The 20638-nt window shown below is 43.5% G+C and overlaps 1 protein-coding gene across 4 annotated transcripts in view; it reads right to left on the reverse strand.

Annotated features, from left to right (window-relative positions):
• Window positions 1-20638, reverse strand: part of Cfap46 (cilia and flagella associated protein 46) — a 107023-nt gene that overhangs the window by 35375 nt on the left and 51010 nt on the right. For all 4 annotated transcript variants that reach the window (XR_010046289.1, XM_023561447.2, XM_023561446.2 and 1 more), the window contains exons 28-39: window positions 16552-16723; window positions 14810-15012; window positions 13178-13441; window positions 12257-12406; window positions 9617-9765; window positions 8735-8833; window positions 6865-6994; window positions 5865-6011; window positions 5379-5576; window positions 5164-5270; window positions 4349-4525; window positions 3225-3360 (exon numbers count right to left, since the gene is read on the reverse strand). Coding sequence is in view for 3 of the 4 variants with exons in the window: in XM_023561447.2 (XP_023417215.2) it covers window positions 3225-3360; window positions 4349-4525; window positions 5164-5270; window positions 5379-5576; window positions 5865-6011; window positions 6865-6994; window positions 8735-8833; window positions 9617-9765; window positions 12257-12406; window positions 13178-13441; window positions 14810-15012; window positions 16552-16723 (1932 nt within the window). In the remaining variant the exon portion in view is untranslated. The remainder of the gene's footprint in view (window positions 1-3224; window positions 3361-4348; window positions 4526-5163; window positions 5271-5378; window positions 5577-5864; window positions 6012-6864; window positions 6995-8734; window positions 8834-9616; window positions 9766-12256; window positions 12407-13177; window positions 13442-14809; window positions 15013-16551; window positions 16724-20638) is intronic.

Consider the following 20638-nt stretch of genomic DNA (forward strand, 5'->3'; position numbering starts at 1 on the left):
CACATCTTTCGAATCCTTGGAGATGTTGCATTACTCATTTGTGACTTTTGCTATTTAGGTCTGACCTTTTTTATTTAATAAATCTGTTTAGAAGCTTATAAATTTACTGATTTTCTCGAAGGATGGTTTTGGTTTTGTTGAATTCCTTTTTTAATGTTCTGTTTTCTATTTCACTGATGATTTCTTTTCTAATCTTTAATTTCTTTTCTTCTACTTATTTTGGATTTAGTTTGTTCTTCCTTTACTTTTTAAAGGAGGTCACTGAATTTCTGATCTTTTTTCTTTTCTTTTCACTACCACAGTCAGTATGGAATTCTTTTTTCTTTTCATATACAAGTGTTCAGGGTTACAAGTTTCCCCCTAAAGACTGAGTTGGTAACTTCTTAAAAATTTTTCTTTTGATATTTTCTCCTTTAGTTCAAAATACTTTTGCTTTTGAAATCTTCTGTGGCTTATAGTTATTTGAGCGTAAGGTATGCTCAAATACTTGGGGTTTTTCACATGCATAGATATTGGTTTTAAAAATTAAGGTAAAATTCATGTAAGACAAAACTGACCATTTTAAGCTTACAATGTAGTGGCACTAGAGGAGCACCAAGATGGCGGAGCAGTAAGCAGCAGAGAAGCAGCTTCTCTGGGAGTTGCTGTCCAGACACTGGAATATAGCAGTGTGAGGAAGACAAGAAGGAGGGAAGTACTCTTGAAGACATTGGTGTAGGCAAAGACTTTATGAATAAAACCCTGATCACCCAGGAACCAAAGAATCAGCAACTGGGATCTTATCTTTTTAAAAAACTTTTATACAGCAAGAGAAACCACCAACAGAGTGAAGAGACAACCCACAGTGTGGGACAGTGTTTGCCCACTGTTCCTCAGACAAAGGATTACTACCAAGAACATATACAGAACCCCAAAATTAAGCAGACTTGCCCTCACATTTAAAGGCCCGATCCAAAAATGGACATCTGAGATAAAATACACTCTCAGATGAAGAAAAATGAACAGCAAATAAATATGCAAAAAATGTTAAATATCATTGGTCTTTTGAGAGCTGCAAATTAAAACGACACTGAGAATCCATCCCTGGAAAGCATGGCTATTATTGAGAAATCAACCAATAACAAATACTGGAGTGGCTGTGGGGAAAATGAACCTTCTGCACTGTTGGTGGGATTGGTGCACCCACTGAAATAAATCAGTGTAGAGATTCCTCAAGAATCCAGCATTGGAGGTCCCATTTGGCCCTGCTATTCCCCTTGTGGGTACCTCCCCAGGAGAATTAAAAGCATCATACCACACTGATATATGTGCACCTATGTTTATAGCAGCACAATTTGTAATAGCTAAATCTTGGAAACAATCCAAGTGCCCACCAATTGAGAAATGGATAAAAAAAATGTGGTCTTTTTATATAGTAGAGTTCTACTGAGCCATAAAAAGGATACACTTGAGTCTTTTATAAGTAAATGGATGCAACTGGAGATCATATTGATTAGTGAAATAAACCAGACTCACATGTGTAAATATCATATTGTCTCCCTCGTGTGAGAAGCTGAAGGAGTAAATAAGATCCAAAACATACAACAGATACTGTAAAATATGAAGAAACTATTCAAAAGGAAAGAGAAACTGGGATAGGAGACAGGAGAAGAGAAAGAAGGTAAAAGCAAAAATATATATATATATATATATATATATATATATATATATACACACACATACACATATGCATACAAGACAGTTAAGATAATTATACTACTAATTTCTCTTAGTTCATTGAAAAGAATACTTTGTGCTAATATTGCCCAGTCAATTAAATGCCTATATCTTGTACCCGGAGTAGCTAATTTAGAGATAACAAAATGCAATGTATTAACCATTGTTGCTCCCCTATTATCTTGTCTTAAAATTTTTATTTTTTCCCTTTAAAATAAAATTTTAAAAAATTCAGTGGAACTTAGTAGATTCACAAAACTGCAATCATTCATCATCTCTCTCTAATTCAAAACTTTTTTCACTCCAAAAGGAAGCCCATTAAGTTATTGCTCAGAATTTCCTCTTTTCCCCCCAAGCAATGATTCACCTTTCTGTGCCTATGGATTTACCTATTCTACAGTTGTTTTTAATTTCTAATTTAATTCAATTGTGATGGTAGTGTATGCTTTGTATGACTCAGGCCTCCTAAGTTTATTGAGATTTGTTTCATGGTCCAGGTTATGGTCTGTACTGGAAAAGTTTCATGTGCATAGATGAATGCTACTCTGCTGTTGTTTCATGAAATGTTTTATAAATATCTATCAGATCATGTTGATTTACAGTTTTCAAGTCCTCTAATTTTTTTCTGTTTTTTTTTCCTACTTGTTCTACTAATAATTGAGAGAGGGGTATAGAAGTCCCTGGCTATAATTACAGATTTGTCTATTGCAATCTTTATCAGCTTTTGCTTCATTTACTTCAAAACTCTGTTATCAAGCACATACATGTTTAGATTACCATGTCCTCTTAGTTACTGGATCCTTTACTCTAGCTACGATGTGAGATTTTGTATCCCTGTTTGCTCTGAAATCTCCTGGTGTGATGTTCACATAACTATTTCAGATTTCTTTTTACCAGGGCTGGCATGAAGGACTTATACATCCTCTTACTTCTAACCTATTTATATTTTTGTGTTTAAAGAAGCTTTTTGTGGGTAACACTGAAGTTCCCTGCTAAGGTTGGAGGAGCAGGTGTTGATCCTTCCCTGAGTGAGCACTGAGTTCTGTTTCCTATTATCCTTTCAGCTGGTTCTTCTCAATCCCTGAGCAATGTCCTCCCAGGAATCTGTTGATTAGTCCTAAGCTAGACATTGTGGGTCATCCCCTGAAGATCTCTGTGCAGCATTTTTCTTTCTTGGGGTCTGACCCAACTCTAGCTAATTCCTACTTCCAAGACTCTTAGCTCTCCATTCCCTAATGAAAAATCTATCTTGGTTCCCCTCCCCATAGTCACCAAGAGCTTCAACCTTAGCTCAGGAGTTACTATCTGTCACTGTTGAAGTTCAGAGTTTTGAAAGTCCCTGTTCCATGTTTTCTGGTTGTTTCAGATGGGAGAGTAAATCTAGTTGCTGTTATTACATTGCAGCCGGAAGTGGATGTCAGCTGCATTTTTGGACATGAGTTATGGTAGCATTTACAAGTTACTGGGGATGACAGCAATGTGGTCAAGGAGCCAGCATTCGTACTCACATCTTGAAAGGACAGTAACCCTTGGGTTCTGTGAAATATCTCTTCTTCCTCAGCCACAGCTTTCTGGACCAAGTCATATTCTTCCAAGCGATACGCAGTCTTTTGTTCTTTGTCTTTCTCAACTTTGCCACATAATCTTTATATGATGTAAGTAGGGAATTTAGAACAAAGATGTTAAAGATATGTCATTAGTACTGATATACAAATATATAATTTCCACATAACTATACTATATGTTTAGTACTCAACATTTTGTAATTAGATACTTTGATGTAAAGATATGCCCAAGATATTAGCAATGATTAAACAACAGAATAACAGTAAGTACACTATGATATTATGCTATGAAAAATGAAATCTGTGCCCAAAAGGCATCTGAGCCAGCAACACCATACCAGTCTTCTGGTTAACCACCCATTTTCCTGCCTTTCCTGCAGTTCCAAAATGGCACTGCACTACATCTGGACATGACTTGGGTTGGACTTCCTAGGTGTCAGTCTGCCCTCCCTCATGAAGGCTCAGTAATGCCTACTTAGATTTGCTTGTATGTAAACGGGCATGTGGGTAACTGGGTAGATGGAAGGTGGCTGAGTAGAGTGCAGGAAGGTACCTGTGAGGCTTTGCCAGAATTAGGTTGGTTGTACCTTGGAAACAGGACAGGACTGGTGTGGGTGGTTTCAGAGTATACATGAGTGGGACCCTTACGTGAACATGCGTAAGTCTGTGGGAGTGGTGGGGTGTGTGTGTCTGCACAGTCTGAGTGACATCTTGTGAAGGTACGGTGGGTGGGAGCATCGAGGGTTCATGGAGCCTACAGATGTGTCCCTAAGGGAGGTGTAGGCAGCCACAGGACCAGCCAGGAGATCCCTGAGGGACATGTAGGGTGTTAAGAGGATAATCCGGTATGGTTTGGGTACAGGTGAGGTGACAGTAGGGGGCATTGCCTGGGACCCTAAGGGACTGCAGGGGGTGAGCAGGCCCTGGGAACAAGGGATCTGTGAGCTGTGAGAACTTGGAGAAAGCAGCAGCTGTCCTGGACAAAAGGCCCTGGTCAATCCTGCTGAGGCCAGCAAACCATGGTGCCGCTCCTCTGCCACGAACCACGTCAGTGGCAAGGTCCTTACCTCTTTATTTTTGCACGCTCTAGTTTTATATCAACGCAATTTTCCTTGTAGCCACAGTTGATAAGCTTTTCCTCAATTTCCAGTAGGTGATTGTCCAACTCCTTCAGCAAAACTAAGCACTCAGGAAATTCGCCGTCAATTGCACCCTGGATGTCTTGGATCTGAAGGCTCACACACCTGCTCGACAGATACATTTCAGGGGCAGCCAGGCCAGGGTCCCCACACAGAATCAAAAGATTCAGAATATGGCAACACTTGCTGTCTCCAGGATGTGCCCAGTGATGCTGGATCAAACTCATTCCAGCCTTTGGCCCAAGCCAGAAGTTCACAGCTATATTCCTAGATAAGATCCTAAGAAGTTAGAGACCAACAGACTCAACTTTCTGTATTAGATTCAGTGCAAAATTATAAAGCACACTGTCAAATGACCAGCAAGTAGATAAAAGAATACTTGGGCTGAAAGGATGAACTGTGTATGATCAAACCCAAGGAACACTGCCGGTGGGATGCAGAGGCTCCAGAGATATGGGAAAGATGCTGAGGGGACTGAGCCAGAGCCAGCACCTGCAAAGCCATGGAAGCACCCCATGTTCCAAGGCCCACAGCCTCCTGTCTGTGCCATGCAGGCTGCACATGTGAATGTAGGTCTGCCTCTTAGAGGAAGCTGAGGGTGCACAGGGATTCCTGCAGTACCCTGGAGTCAGGAGACGGGATTGTGGTCTTGTTATGTCTGAACCTCCCTGGCTGTGAAATACCACATTCAAGGTAGCAGGCAGGAAAGTAACCACCACCCTCACAGGAACTGACAATGCTACCTGGCTTCCAGATCTGTGGCGATGAATTCCAGTATATGTATTCGGTTAGGCCTTTCTTTCTGGAGGTCTTTGAAGGTTACTATGAGTTTTTTAAATAGACAGCAAACCTGGAGATAAACAGCACCAATGTTACTGTGGGGCTAGGACCGGAGGCCTTCCCAGCCACTGTGACCCCCACTGAGCACCACATCTGATGTACCAAACACACTCCTTACCACCTTTCTTCCCTCATCCTCTGTGGCCAAGATTGCTTCTGCCAAAGTCAGGGTTGAACGGTACCAAAACTCCTCATTTCCACCAAGTTTCTGGGCTTTCTCAATCATTTTCTTAGCTTGTTCATGGTTGTTTTCCTTGTTGGCCAACTGTGCTAGAAGCAGCAGGCACTGTGATTCTGCACAAGGCTCACCGAGCTCCTAAAAGACAGAAATGAGATACATATAGAGGGAGTGGGGAAGGGGAGAGACAGAGACAAAGAGACAGAGAGACGGAGGCAGATACAGAGAACTTGAGGGCTGCTTTGGGCACCAGGCCTTTCTGTCTGGCCTTAGGGCTTCTCTGGCAGCTGGAGAATGAGGCCCTCATGTTTGAGTGTATGTGTTATTGAAGGACACAGAGCAAGCCTGTTTCCTAGTCAGAAGTGTCTTGGCTGTGTGAAGGGGAAAGAAGCTGCCTTGGAGGTGATGAACTGGGGAGCCTCTCACCTGGAAAGCCAGGTGAGCCTCTGACAGGAGCAGCCGTGCTGGCTGGTACAGGTCCATCTCCAGCAGTACCTCTGCCTTGAGCATCCAGAGATGGGGATAGGATGTGTCATCTAGGCCCTTCCCAGTCTCTCCGTTTATCTTCAAAATCTGTAAAACACCATGGTACTGCCACTGTTCATGTTTGTGTCCTGTATGACATGCTTTGGTGAAAGTGGGTCTTTCTCTCAGCTCAGGAAGCTTGCAGGCCTTTGCCTGCTGGCAAACTCGATGCCTCCTGGACACTTGCCTCTCTTATTATTCCCACCCGAGGTCACCACTGGTTGCAGCACAGGTACTGCCTGTGTTGTTCCAGTACTCTCCTCCCTCTGTATATTTTGACCAGTGTGACGTCATCAGTGTAGCTCCACAAAGTACATGATTGACTCTGAGCCTTCTGGACTTGGGTCACCTACTAAGCGCTGGTCCCGTTGGATGAGGTCACACATTCCAAGGCCCAAGTGCTTTCTTATTGCTTTTCAGATTTAGACTTTGATGGGTTCATGAATGGGGCTCAAAGCTTGGCCCCCTGCAGGATTAGGCTCTTGATGTAAGAGCACAGGTGGTTGGGAAGGCTGTTCTTTGGGACAAACCTGGGAAGGTAAGTCTGCCACTCTCTAGGAGAGAGCCAGTTGGTGATAAGACAACAGGGGCCTTGGGAGGCCACACCAGCCCCCGAGGGCCTTCCCAGGGACATGTTCTGCTCCACAGGGAACCTTTCTTCTCTTGCTAGCTCTCCAGGTTCCTGGTTGACCTGTTCCATGGCAATCTGTGGTATGCAAACATTTCATCTTCTAAGGCCCAGGAATGGGAGCACACTTGAGCATAAAACCCAATACCAGAATATATGCATTAAACACTTAACAAATAAATTCTGCTCTGCTGGTTTCCCCTGCAGTCCTGTAGAACAGACATCACCAGCACATCTTGCTATGGAGTCGGTGCCATGGCAAAGTGGGGTTACCTTGTCTTGTGCTGTGAGTGGCTTCACCTCTGCTGGGTGGGCAGGAGCCATTTGTTCATTTTCTGGGTAGCTGTCTTCTAATATGGGTTCCTTGTTTTTCTCTCTTTTTAGTGCAATCTCTTTTCTTAAGCTATTATAGGTAAAATAGACAATATGCAGCAGATAAAACAAACTGAACAATCAAAGTAGCCAATTTTATTAGTAATCTAAGAAATACCAATTAAGTAGCCATAAAAGGCCCATATGTATTTAGAAAAACTAAAGAAGTATCCAGGAATTGCCAGAATTTGCATCTACAGCCTGTTTATTCTCCTTTTGGAGCTATCTAACATCCTGACTTAGAAGTTTAATATGCACCTCAGACTCGATACCCTCAGACACGCCACTCTCCCCCTGCCACCCAGCTAGAAAGGCAAAGCCCCTCCAGGCTCAAGGCCACCACAGAAGCCCTGTGTGGGCTACTGCTGTCATAGGCCCTGTGTTCTCCAGCTACACCACTCTAGCCTGCTGCCCCAAGTTAGTGCAACACATGTCTACAGTGGTCCTTTAAAATTAGGCCAATACCTTCCAAGGCCCAGCCCAAGCCTGCTCAATCTCTTAGCCTCTCTACAGTACCCTCTGTTAGGGACTTCTATACTTCTGGTCTCTGTGTTGAACCTTCTCAGATCCCAAGGTTTGTTTTCTCCAACTGTCCAGACTTCCCCTGAACTTCTGCACTTAGAATCCAGCTCTACTATACCCCCCACTCCAGGTATCACTGTACCTCACCCATCCTCACACCCTGCAATGCCTGTGTTGCAGGTTCTTACAGACTGTGAATGAGAAGGAACAGGGAGCTGAACCCACACTGCAGCTGCACTGAACATATCTGAGGACAGTGAAGACACCTGGTCTTGGGGATACACTCACATTGATTTAACATCTGACAAACATCCAACAGAGGGCTGAACAAATATATTATTTGCTCACAAATGTAAAAGCAATGTCCTAGAGACATTCATTACTGCAGCCTCAGAGTGAAAAGTATTTATGGTATAACTCCATTTTTATAAAAATAGAACATATTTTTGTATAATGGTGGAAATGACTGGAACAGCATGCATCAAAACATGAATGCAGGCTCTTGTTGGATGACAGGCCCAGTGATGACATTTATTTCCTCCTTATCTATGTTTCCTAAAATCTATAAAAGGAAACATATTACTTACATGATAGAAAAAATGAAACCACATTATGAAAGTAACAAACTAGAACTTCATATAATCACAATATAGAACTATACCCAAGGAGGTCTCTCAATCTGAAAGTGATTGCTATAGTAACAATAATAATTGATTTGTTGTTAAATAGCCTTCTATTCACAAACCTCAGGAATATCTGAGTGACCCAGGACCAGAGTCCCATGTGATACTTCATCCAGAGCCATCATCATGCCCAGTGTCTCCTGGGAGAGAGCTAGACTGGACCCAGGGCCACCCACTTCCCCCATGTTGGTACACTTCCTATTTATCCCTTCTGAGTGCCCACCCAGCTCAGGAGTTCCCTTAAGGCAGAGTGAAAGCTGCTGAAAAGAACTAGCTATATCATGCCCTGTGTGCTCAGGTTCCTCAGTTGCTGCCCTGCAGGACCCCCAGACACTGGGCTGAGGGTCCAACTGCAGTACATGGGGCCTAGGGCTGAAAGGGCACCCACACAGTTGAGGGAGGACTGTGCCAGATGGCCTGGGGCTACCTGGAGGCCCTGGAGTTTGTTTTATCAGTCCTTCTCTATGGGTAAGCGTTAGTCTTAACTGTACCATGCTAGAAGGAAAGAGCACACTCGCAGGAGTGACTTCTGCCCCTTTGCCCTCCAGTGTGGGGACTGAACATACCTGGCTTGTTCCATGTCCCCAATGTATGTTGTCCCAACCACCTCTTCGTGGTGAGTGGCTGCGTCTCGCAACCTCAGATTGGAGCACACCTGGGCGAGTCTGGGAAAAACCCAATAAGGAGAAGGAACGCTGTTACAAAGGCTGCCATCCACCAGAAAAGCAATTCGTACTAGATTTTGTACAGTTTATAAGCATAGATAACCTAAAGAAGAAATATGCCTCAGTGCTGTTTTTCATAATTTTAAAAGGTAAGCAAAGTTACTAGTGAACAAAATAGCAGATGACTATCAGACTTGAGGTATAAATTTTTGAAATCATTCATCCATAGATTTTAGTTACTACATCATTTATAATCTCAGTCATCTCTAGAGGTAAAATAAAGCTCTTCCCACATCTGGTATGGCTTTAGGCAGAAAGCTGCGCCTTGAGTCTTATTTAAAACACGTTCATTTGGTTATGACTTTAGCTTGATAAGAAAGTCACACAGACACCCCGAATCACCCACCCACAGCCTCAATGTGAATCATTCACCGCATTCTCTTTATTACCCCCTATGCTGTACTTCCTCTTCTCCTGGAGTCCTGGAAGGTAAATGAAGATAAAAAAAACATCCTTTTATCCTGAAATACCTTAATCCATGTTTCCTTAAAGCAAGGGTAGTCTCGAAGGAACAGGCAGAAATTTTAATATAAACAGGCTACTTTTTAATATAAAAAGGCAAGTATTATGACTTCTCTAACTTATAATCTTACAAGATTTATTACATACACAAATAATTCTAAAATTAATATTTTATAGTGCTGTTTGCTTTTATAGTGCTTTGGTTGTATTTTCACTGTAGCTAACTTAAACATTCTCTTGGACATAAAGGAGTATACTAACCGAAGGTGGTAGAGATCTTCGAGGCTCTTGCTTTCTACTACAGCGTTTGCAATGAGGGCACCCAGCTGCAGGACTGGGATGGTGAGCTCATGAAGGTACAGCTTCTGCAAAGCCTTCACCAAATGATCCAGGAAATATAAACTGTATGTCTGCAAAAACACATAGAAAACATGTAAGATCACAGGCAGGCAGGAATGTTAGTCCTCCAGCTTAGTGCCAGCACAGTGTCTAGCAAACAATAGTTGCTCAGCAAGTGGTTGTGGAATGAAGGTTCAGTGTGCACACTTTCTTTTTCTCTCTCACTAGTAGCATTTTGTCACATGCAATGACCTGGAATCATCAGCACCTGAGCATAAAGTGTCATGGTTTATGTCAGTGACCCTCCAAGCCTCATGCAATCATGGATGAGGCCAAATCTAGCATTTGAGATTGGTTTATTGTCTAACACTTGGATTGGTTGCATGAGCACTACACCTGCCTAGGGGTGAAGCCAGTATACAGTGTAGCAGCAGGAAGAAGGCATGTCTTTCTCTGTTGCAGTTGGTGCTTGTTGTTTGCAGGCTGCCATAAACCACTGCCCCTTGGCCATGTCATGTTGCTGTGGAGCCAACTGAATATGACTGAAACTTCCAAACTGTAAGAAATAAACCTTCCTTCCTTGATGTTGGGTGTCCGTAGTTTGTCTCAGCAACAAAAGAAAAGTAACCAAACAAATAGCTTCACAAAAGATACATCCACTTAAATATTTATTCAATAAATTCATGTTTTTACTTCATTTTTCCACTAAAAACTATGAATCCACCAAAAGTAGAGGTTTGTTTTATATCCACATACAACTGTTTTAAAATTTGACACTAGAAGAACTGAAGTTCTTGTAATGTTGGAGTATACTTGTCAAAATGATTACTCTTAAGTGGAAAGTTGGAAAAGCTAGATAAAATATTTAAAGAATCTGGTTCTAAGAGCTGGAGAGTGAATAATGCAGGGAAAAAGTATAGGGCCAAGACTCAGAAGCTAACACATGTCACATAGGTGCCCTGCCACTCAACACACTGTAAGGGCTGCTGACTGAGAGGTGGGGTGGGTTCTGGACTATGCTGCATGTGACAGTGAAGTTCCAGTGGACAGAAGATAGAAAACTGACATTATGTATAAAGGGTTGAAAGCATTTACACCTTCTGGAAAATATTTTGAGAGAATATCTGAGTGACCTTCAGAGAAGAAAATAGCTTTTCTTAAAGCAAAAGAAGAAAAGAAAGGAAGGAAGGAAGGAAGGAAGGAAAAAAGGAAGGAAGGAAGGAAGGAAGAAAGAAAGAAAGAAGCCAAAGAAGGGCATAAGAAAGCACTAATCACAAAGGAAGACATCACTTTTATTAGGTTACAACTATCTTCTCTACTCATAAAAAGACTATTAGGAGAAAAGGCAAAGCATAAAGCAGAAATTAACCTGCTATTCACATGATTGTCATAATGTTCTTTGTAAAATAGACTCTTTGATCAAGAAGGAAAAGATAGAAAGTATAGGTGATCCATTGGACAGAAACTTTCACAAAAGAGGGCATGTGAATTTCCAGTCAGAAAGTGCCAGAAAGATGTCCAACCCCAACCGCAGTCAGAGAATGTCCACGGAAGCCACAGAGAGATGGTGCTGCATGCCCAGAGAATGGCTTACACTGGGCAGGTGACTGCTACTCTGCTGGCAAGGATGTGGGCAACAAGACTCACCACAGAGAAGGAAAAGAAAGCCAGTGTAACTGACTGAAAGGCAATTTGGCAATCTGTAAATATTCACAATCATTGGAAATTCCTGCATTCTGTGGTCCAGAAATCCTATCAGTAGGTATCTGCCAGACACACGGGCACTGAGACACGTGCATACAGATGCTCATAGCTGCTTCACCTGTGAGAGTAATGAATTGGAACCAACTCAAGTAGTGGTCTGTGTGCTGTGGCAGATACTCTCCAGCAATGAAAGGGAGCAAGTTATTGTGTCACAAAGGAGCATGAGTGAGCCTTCACATACATTACACTGAGTGAAAGAAGCTGAACCAGAAGTTAGAATGCTGAATGATTCCATTCCTATAGAGTTCCAAATCAGGCAAGTCCACCATCCCCAAAGATACTGGGTCCTAATCCTTGGAGCTTTGCTTTGTATGGCAAAAGGGGCTATGGAAATATGATCAAGATGAGACTCTCTTTAGGTGTGCCCTAAAGTATAACCCATGGAGCCTCATAAGAGGGAATTAGACTGAGAAGAAAGGCTATGGAGGCTGAGATGAGGTGAGAGAACATTGGCTCTATGATTTCTGTGACTTTAGTCTCTTACATTGTGGGGACTTGTTTAGCAGAAAGAGTATCCCAATGCAGACATGGTGCCAGGTTTAGGAATGCGTGCCTGGGTAGTGAATGTAGGTGGCAGAAGGTTTCCCATGGATGTTGGTAGTTATTGGGGACAGAGGATGTCTTGACTGGTAGCCAACAGTAGTTTCTATTCCCTAAACTGGAGGTGAGAGACAGTTGCCTCCTTTCAACAATTCACCAGAGAAACCCCTGTTAATGGGTCCTCTTTCTGATTACTTTTGTAATAGAGGAGAAAGTGCCAGGAGGGTAAACTTCCACTGCTTCCTCTGATCCACTTACTGGCTTCTGGATACTGGCAGAATTCACAGTGAAGTCACTTTTCTCTTGTTTGAATACAGACAACAGTTCCTCAGGGCAAGAGTAGGAGGCCCAGTCTTCTATACTGGTTGGTAAATCTTCAAGCTGTTTGGTGGATGCTGGGGTCTGAGCCTGTGGGAGACAATAGAGGATTTACTTTAGAAAGCGGAGATCAGAAATGGCCTCAGAGGCCCAGCTGTGGAGTGGACAGGCTGTGACCTCATGAGGACAGTCCTCCTCCAGCACAGTCTTGGGGATGGTGACTGTCAGGTGGTACACACCTGCCCTCTCTCTGGAGCCCTGTGGCACAGCCTTTTTTCACATAGCTGCCTTCCCTGTATCTGACTGATACATGCCTTCACCAGAGCTACATCTCACCTCCAAACTCAGCTTTCAATATCACTTCCAAGACGTGCAAACCATGCTGTACGTCCCTTGGCATTTAGGACTCAGAACTCAGGCTCTGCAGACCTGGGTGCTGGGTATGTGTGTCTCATCCCAGGGTCCAGTGAGCTTCTGGCTCTGAAAGCCAGCAGATAATGTTTCTTAGACCCTTGACAGTGGGGAAAGCCAATATCGTCAGGATGAAATGTATTCCATAGATGCATTACAGGCTCCCATGTGTGAGGAAGCCAGGACCCTAGGACCCCAAGGCCAAGGCCTGAGTCAGCAGAGGGTTGTATGTTTCTGCAAAGGCTGTGGTAAGGGGCTCACTCCTGGCATGCGAATGGGTTACTGCAGAATCATATGTGGGGTGAAATCACTGCCCCCCTCCATCCTACACAAGAGGAAGCAGAATCACAGAGGAAATCTCAAGGCCCGTGAGCCTGAGCCAGGGCCCTGCTTTCCACCTCTGTGAGGAAGCAACATCACCTGCTTCACGTTCTTTCCTTTCTCCATTACCTTTTCCTCTTTTCCTTTCTCTTTCCCTTTCTCCTTTTCCTTCAGCTTTTCATCTTTCTCCTTTGTCTTCTCTTTTTCCTTCTCTTTTGTCTTCTCTTTTTCCTTTTCCTTCAGCTTTTCATCTTTATCCTTTGTCTTCTCTTTTTCTTTTTCTTTCTCCTTTTCTTTAGTCTTTTCCTTCTCTTTTTTGAACAATGACAGTTGTGAACTGGCTGCTGCTAGAATTCTTTCGGCAATTGATTTTCCTCCTGTTACCAAAGAAACCTGGGGGGAATATGAAATCCACAATGGAAACATTTGGAGATCACGGGAAGAGCTTGGGGAAAAGGGATCCCAAGGCAGCCCTGCAGGGTGTGGGATGGTGGACAAAGGAAGGTTCTGGAAGCCTGTGAGTTTTCAGGCTGTGAAAGGACAGCAAGACTTGAGCCTTGAGCCAAGGCACTTTTGGATGGTGGCTGGGCAGGGTGCTGCCCACCCCCTGCACACCTGGCTGCAGGGGCGTACCTGGAGCTGACGGTGTCACTCAGCTCTGATCATGGCTGGCAAGCACCCTTGCGGAGCAGAGCTGACCCCAACAGGGGCTTGGTACTCAGTGGCTGTGGAACACTTGCCCACAAGCACATTAGGATACAGGAGCACTTTCCCACTGGGGACACAGCTCAATGTCCTCAGTGTGGAGGTTTCCTATGGCCAAACTTACGATATTTTCTATGGGGGCCTCATAGATTCTCTATGATATCTTCTTGGGGGCCAGCCCTGGGCAGGGTCATGGTGGCTTCCCTTAAGAACTTTTGATGGACGGGGGCTGCAGAGCATGGCAGGCCTTGGGCTAAACCTGTGCAGCTCTGGATGGAGCACCTGACGGGTAGCCATAGCTGGTCCTCAAGGAGGACAGGCCCCTCTGTAAATTATTTAGTTGTGGTCTCTGGGGAAAATTGCATAGTTGAAGGAGCCTTTTTGGAGTCAGGGCCTGAACACTGGGGAAATGGGGGGAACTACTCATTTCTTCGCACAGCTGAGGGGCACCCTTATTCCTCAGCATCCTCCAAGGGTCTGTAAGAAAATGGGCCTGTCCTGAGGGAAACTGCTCCTGAGACTTTTGACAAGTGCCTGTGGGAGAATCCTAAGGATGAAAGACTGTCAGGTGTCTCACAGGGAGAGCTAGGGAGAAGATGTCAGAAGGCAGCCCTGCAGGGGTGTGGGACAGTGGACACAGGAAGTTTCTGGGAGCTTGAGAGTTTCCAGGCTGTGGAAGGACAGGAAGACTTGAGCCTTGAGCTGAGGCAGTTTTGGATGGTGGCTGGGCAGGTTTTAGGGAGTGGAAGGGGCTGATTTGGAGGATACAGTGATTTGATTCTTTTGAGGACCTCTGAGAACACGGAGTATGGCAGGGTTTGGAGAAATGTTGATGGGTCAATTAGATAGACAGGAAGAAAGTAGACATCCAGGACTGTATGTGCTCATCTCAGGGATTTTTAGAAAACACTAGGAAAGGATCTGATTTCTTTAAAAATATTGTTGCTATTTCCTGAAGGATAAAGCAAATGTGAGTGATACAGATTCTGGTCCCTGAAGGGGAGAGCGGGGCAGCAGCACCCTCCATTGAGCAGCTTGGCACCTTGGTTGGCTCACCTGCCAGATGCGCCTGAGAAAAGTGTAGGCCATAAGACAGTCATCTTTGTAGGTGGAAGAGCTCGGGGACATCATCAGGGCACGTAGGATGTGTGCCCTAGCCAGGGTTTCCAACTGTTTCACGTTTTGTAACTGCTCCAAGGAGGTGTCCATGTCCTGGGTCACAGGTCCTGCCGCAGGTAACTGAACAGATGAGTAGTGTCCTGTATAACAGGGTTGGCCATGGCTCAGAATAGGCTGGACTCACCACCTGGGCACCAGGTCATCCCTCTTTTGTCTAGGTTAGCCCAGATCCCTGTCCCTGCCATGCCCTCCTGACCCTGTCACACCCCATATTCTTTGCTTGTGCTGGGATGGTGTCTTCCAGTGGACATGATTCACGCAGAGGGCTCATCTGAGCAGTTCCTCCTCTATCTCTCCCAGGACTGAGAATCAAGAAGCCCACCTTCTGGGAAGCAGGAGGCTGGTGGTCCCAAGCCTGGTGAGCGGCGTGCCTAGCTGGTGTCCTGCACCCCTGTGGCCTGCCCTTGGACTAGTTGAAGTATTGAGCCTTGAGCTGCTGCTGTGGTTTCCACTGGGCTGGTTTGGGTTGGGTTTTGGGCCCTGATTTGCTTAGATGTGTGGGCTTGATGCTGAGTGGATGGTCCACATGCTTCTCTGGCACACAGATGGGTTGGTGCTGTCTCTAGGCCCTGCCCCTTCCTCCATCTGATTTTTGCAAGCACAGGTTAGAGGTGCTTCAGCACCCACAAAGGGCATCCATGAAGCATGCCCTGAGGCCTGTGTCATCACACCCTGTGTGTGGAGCCCAGATCTTGGGGCTTTGGCTGAAACTGTTGTCTTGATGAGAGACTATACCTCTGCCTCTCTGGTCAAGGCTGAGGTCTGTCATACTGAGACGCTTCACAGGGCTGCTCAGGTGCTTCCAGTCTGACTCCAGAGAGCCCTGGGATCTGCTCCTACTCCAGAGGCCCCTTTCCCTGTTTGACTCACACACCTTACCACTTCCCTGAAGGTTGGGGGACTCTGAGAAGGACCTCTGTTCATTCTGATAGCAGGTTCAGGCCCCGTGATTATTAGGACAGTAACCATGATGAGATCAGCACTGTCCAGCACTCCCAGGAGACACTACAAGTCTTTGAAGGCCACAGCCCTTGCCCCCCTGCCAGGGCTGAGTGATGCGGGGTGACCTGTGGGACTCCCTGAGGATGTCCACACTCCTCACAGGGCACTCTGTCCCCTGGTGGTGAGGCTCCATACATCGTCATCGAGTTCCTTGCCAGCAAATCTCCCCTTGCATTAGGCCCTTCTCACTCCTCACAGGTGGCTGTGGACAGGGCCTTATCAGTTTGGAGCCTTGTAAGGAGATCCTGAAGTGGGTCTGTGTTGGCCAGTGTAATGCTCTTCCATTCGAGGTGCCAGAACCCTTACTCCTGTAGCCCTCAAGGAAGGAGGCCTCTAGGCCAGGGTCACTCCTCAGACCTCCTGGCTAAGGTGATTTGAGCCTACCTGTAAATGTAACTTAATACTGGTGAGCCCAGTTGGTTTCTGACCCCATCTGAGCACTTTGGTGGCAGGGCAAGGCCTGCCTCCCAAGTTCATACAGAGCTTCTCCAGTTCAGCATGCCACTGGATCCATGCTCTGTTGTTTACAGCAGAAAATTTCTTGAATACAGACTAGGTGTGGCCACAATGGCCACTCTGCAAAGTAAAAGATTCGGGGGCAGGAAGGACATCCTTACCTTCTGATGCAGATTCTGGCTTGGGGACATCTCCCGAGGGTTTCATGGCCAGCAGGATCTCAGTTGCCCATGTTAGCTGGGAGAATACATCATCAAGAGGAAACTGCTTGTGATATAACCATTCACCGAACTCCATGATGTAGTCAATCTTTTGCCACTCACTTTCTGGTTTCTTTGGGACAAGACAGAAAAGCGTGATAAAGGTTTTGTCCTGAAGAAGTGATCTATAGTATGAAACATTCTGCCAGGCCTTGATGCCTCACAGTCATGCTGGAAAACACCTCTAAGGAAACTGGTTTTCCATTACGGCTTTCTGAGGTCTCCAGCTGTAAACAAAGGTGTGGTAGGAAGTCCTCCAGCCCTTGGCTCCTCTGATGCCCACAGTCCCTGTTTCTGCACACACACACCCTCCCACAGAGTCCCTTGTACCACAGAGGACACAGTGCTAGATTCTAACAATGTAGCCTTGTATATGTGGGTCCCTGGATGGTGTGGGAATTAGACCTGTTTCCCAAGGGAAAAAGGACAAGGAAGACACAGCCCTAGTCCTGGTATAGTGCACAGTCAGCCCATGACAGCTGCACAACTGAGGCTGCTTCTGAGCCTGGGCACTGGCTCCTTTGCATACTACCTTCCCTCCCAGGCCTCTTCTTAGGCTGAGACACTGCACTTGGTATATCATCCAGGATACCTAGAGAACTGTTACAGCTCAATGATATACAGACAAATAACTGAGTTTTAAAAGTGAGCCAAGGAAAGACAGTGAAGCAGTAAGCAGCAATAAATCAGCCTCTCTAAGATTTGGAGTCTAGACACTGGAAAATGACAACTTGGAGAAGAGAAGGAGGGAGGTGGGTCCCTGGGACCCAAGCAGGCTCTTGAAGGGAAACCTGGAGCCTATAGAGAAATTCAGGAGTCAGAGCACAATGCAGAAAAAAAAAAAAAAAAAAGGGCAATCTGTGCTTTTTCTCTGGCGCCTAGCTTGTGAAAGGAAGATCAAATTTGCAGAGACACAGTGAGAGTGGATGACCTCAGAGGCCTTCAGGAAGAAGTGCACCAGGGGACGCTGTGCACTATAACAGCTGGTGAGTGACTCCAGTCCAAGAATCTGCCATATGCCCTGGAGAGGGTGCCTGGTCAGACACCATTCTAGGGAAGTGCCAGTTGAACCTGTGGACTTAAAGCAGTTGCAGGATGGCTTCCTCTCAGGGATCCTAGTGTTACAGTGACTGGGTGAGGGCCATCCATGAGAGATATCAATGATCAGGAAGCTGTGATCAGGCTGTCAAGAGACACTGAGTGTGTTACAACCCAAAAGACTCAGGCCCCACCCCTACAATCAGAGGCCTTGTTCAGCCTGAATTTCAGAGAATTTAAAAGTTCCAAGCATACTGCCCTAATCTTGCTGCTAGCTTGCTAGGATTATCCAGCATGGATCTGAGAACTGACTGTCTCCATTGTCTAACAACAAGAGGAGAATCAAACCTTTGGACTCTGCCACAAAACTGTAGAACCTAGAAGATAACCACAGGTCTGAAATCACAGAGAAATTTTTATTTTATTGTTCTCTGCTATCACTCTTAAAATTGTTTTGCTCATTTGACTTTTGGGAGGATTTCTTCTTTTAGTTTTTTGGTGCAAACACTATTTTTAGTTTTGTTTTTATTTTCTGCATATTTCCTTCCCTTTTGTCTTCTTCAGCAGTTTGCTGAGGCTTGAATGATCTTCCTTTGTTCTCCAGCCTTGTTTCTAATCTCCTTTTCTTCTTTCATTTCTTTATTTTTCCTCTTCTATTTTTAAATTTTCTCCCCATAGGGTAAATTGCTCCACTGAGTGAATGTTTACTATATGTAATTCTTTATCTGTCTTAGATTTTATTATTTACTATAAGTGTTGTACCTCAGTTAAAAGTGGAAAATTAATAGTCATCACAATTTGTCATTTTTCAGTTTGTGTTTATGCTATTGTTATTATTGGTTGTACCATTTTACTGTAAGTGACATAGTTGTTGTGATCAATTGATCTTCCTTATATGCCAATACATACAGTGCATAGGGGTCATAATACTACAGTCCAGTACCAAAGACCTGGGTGCTAGGCTAAACAGATTGCAATCTTTCATTCCTAATAAACAGAAGAGGCAGGATCCTGGGATAAAAACCAAAAGCCAGATACACCTAGAAGATATCTCTGAAAAATAGTCATTTTCTTAAGAGGTCTTGATATTAGTTACAAAGCTATGTAACATAAGCAATTTACAAGCCCCAGAAAACAAATAAACAAAATAAACCAAAAGGAGAGTGAAAGAAAAAACATGCAAGCAATGTAACCCAACACCCCTAACTCATCACACAAGGCAAATCCAGGGGCACTGAGAAGAAACTGAAAGCCATCCAGCTGAACATTCTGAATGGTAATAGTGGCAGTAACAAAGCAGATGAATAACTCTTTTGACAAAAATCAAAGCAGAAATAATTGCACACCTAATTAAAGGTATGATGACAATAATGAAGAAAATGGTTAGTGAAACGAGTAGAAACAGATTTAAAAAATAGAGAAATTTAGGAAGATGACAGACACCATGAATTTCCAGCATAGAAAAGAACTGAATGTCATAAAATGGATTCAAAAACAGATATCCAAGAGATTAAAATTCTACTGAAGTATACACAATAGAATCAACCAATGTGAAGACAGAATACTAGACCTAGAAGAAAGATTTGTGGTTCATGATTATCACATTAATGGCTTTTAAAAATAGCAAGGACTATGGTAGCCATTGATTTCCTATTGTCTTGTTTTGAAGTCCTGTAATGTTTTATCCTTTTGTTTTGATTGATTTTATACTATTTTTTTCTGTTTGAATTTATTGTATTTGAAGGTGTGGACAACTATTTTGAAGAAAACAAGAGACATTATGGTAGCCACTATTGATTTCCTATTGTCTTGTTTAGAAGTCCTGTGTTACTTGCATTATTCTGTTCTGATTTGCTTTGTTCTTTTTTGTTTCATTTTATTCACTTTAAAATTAAAAATATTTTTAAAAAGTAAAGTAAAAAAAGCAAGGAATCACAAAGATCAATCCAACAACTGTTAGGTGATATAAAAAGAATAATATATAATTAATTGAAGTCAATGAAAAATCAGAAGCTAAAGAAAGGACATAAAAAACTTGTTCACAGAATAGCAGAAAACTTTCCAAGTATGGAAAAAATTAGTCAGACATATAGAACCCCAAATAGGCATGATCAGAAAAAAAAAAACCCTACAAGGCATGCAATAGTCCAGATTCCAGAATTTCAATACAAGAACAGAATATTAAAAGCTGTTAGAGAAAGAAACATCACTTATAAAGAGAAACCCATTAGAATCACAGCAGAGGTCTCAACACAAACTCTTAAGTCAAAGAAAGTATGGGGTAAAATATTTTAAATCTTAAAAGAATTATTTTAAATCTTAAAAGAAAACAACTCCCAATACAGATGCATATATCCACAAAGTTATCTTTCAAAACTGATGGAGAAATAAGATGCTTCCATAATAAACACACCTCAAGAAATTCATGATCACAAAGCCAGCACTCTAAAATGTTGTGAACAATAGTCTAGAAAAAGACAATAATTTCACAACTCCTGATAGAATGAGTTCATCAGGCAAGGTAGAAATTAAACAAAGAGGAAGCAAAGAAAACCAACAAGAGGAAAATAATACGACAAGGATAAATCCATACATATGAGTTATAGCCATAAATGTGAATGGTCTCTATTCACCAATCAAAAGAAATGGACTGGCAGAATAGATCAAGAAACAAGATCCAAAATATGCTGCACACAAGAAACACATTTAACTCAAAAAGAAGTTCATAATGGAAAGCAATACTCCATGTAACAAGAACTTGGAAAAAAGCAGGGGTAGATAGTCTATTTTTAGACAAAGTAGGAATCAAACCAAGATTGATCAGAAGAGGCAAATGTTGCTACGTATTTGTTAAGAGAACAATAAAAAAGGAAGAGGCAACAGTCATAAATATATATGGGCCAAATGTCAGTGTACCCAACTATGTAAAATAAACACTGATGGATATGAA

This window comes from Cavia porcellus, unplaced genomic scaffold (assembly GCF_034190915.1).
Source record: "Cavia porcellus strain 051 isolate PalLab524CR breed Dunkin Hartley unplaced genomic scaffold, mCavPor4.1 scaffold_2, whole genome shotgun sequence".
Lineage (NCBI taxonomy): Eukaryota > Metazoa > Chordata > Mammalia > Rodentia > Caviidae > Cavia > Cavia porcellus.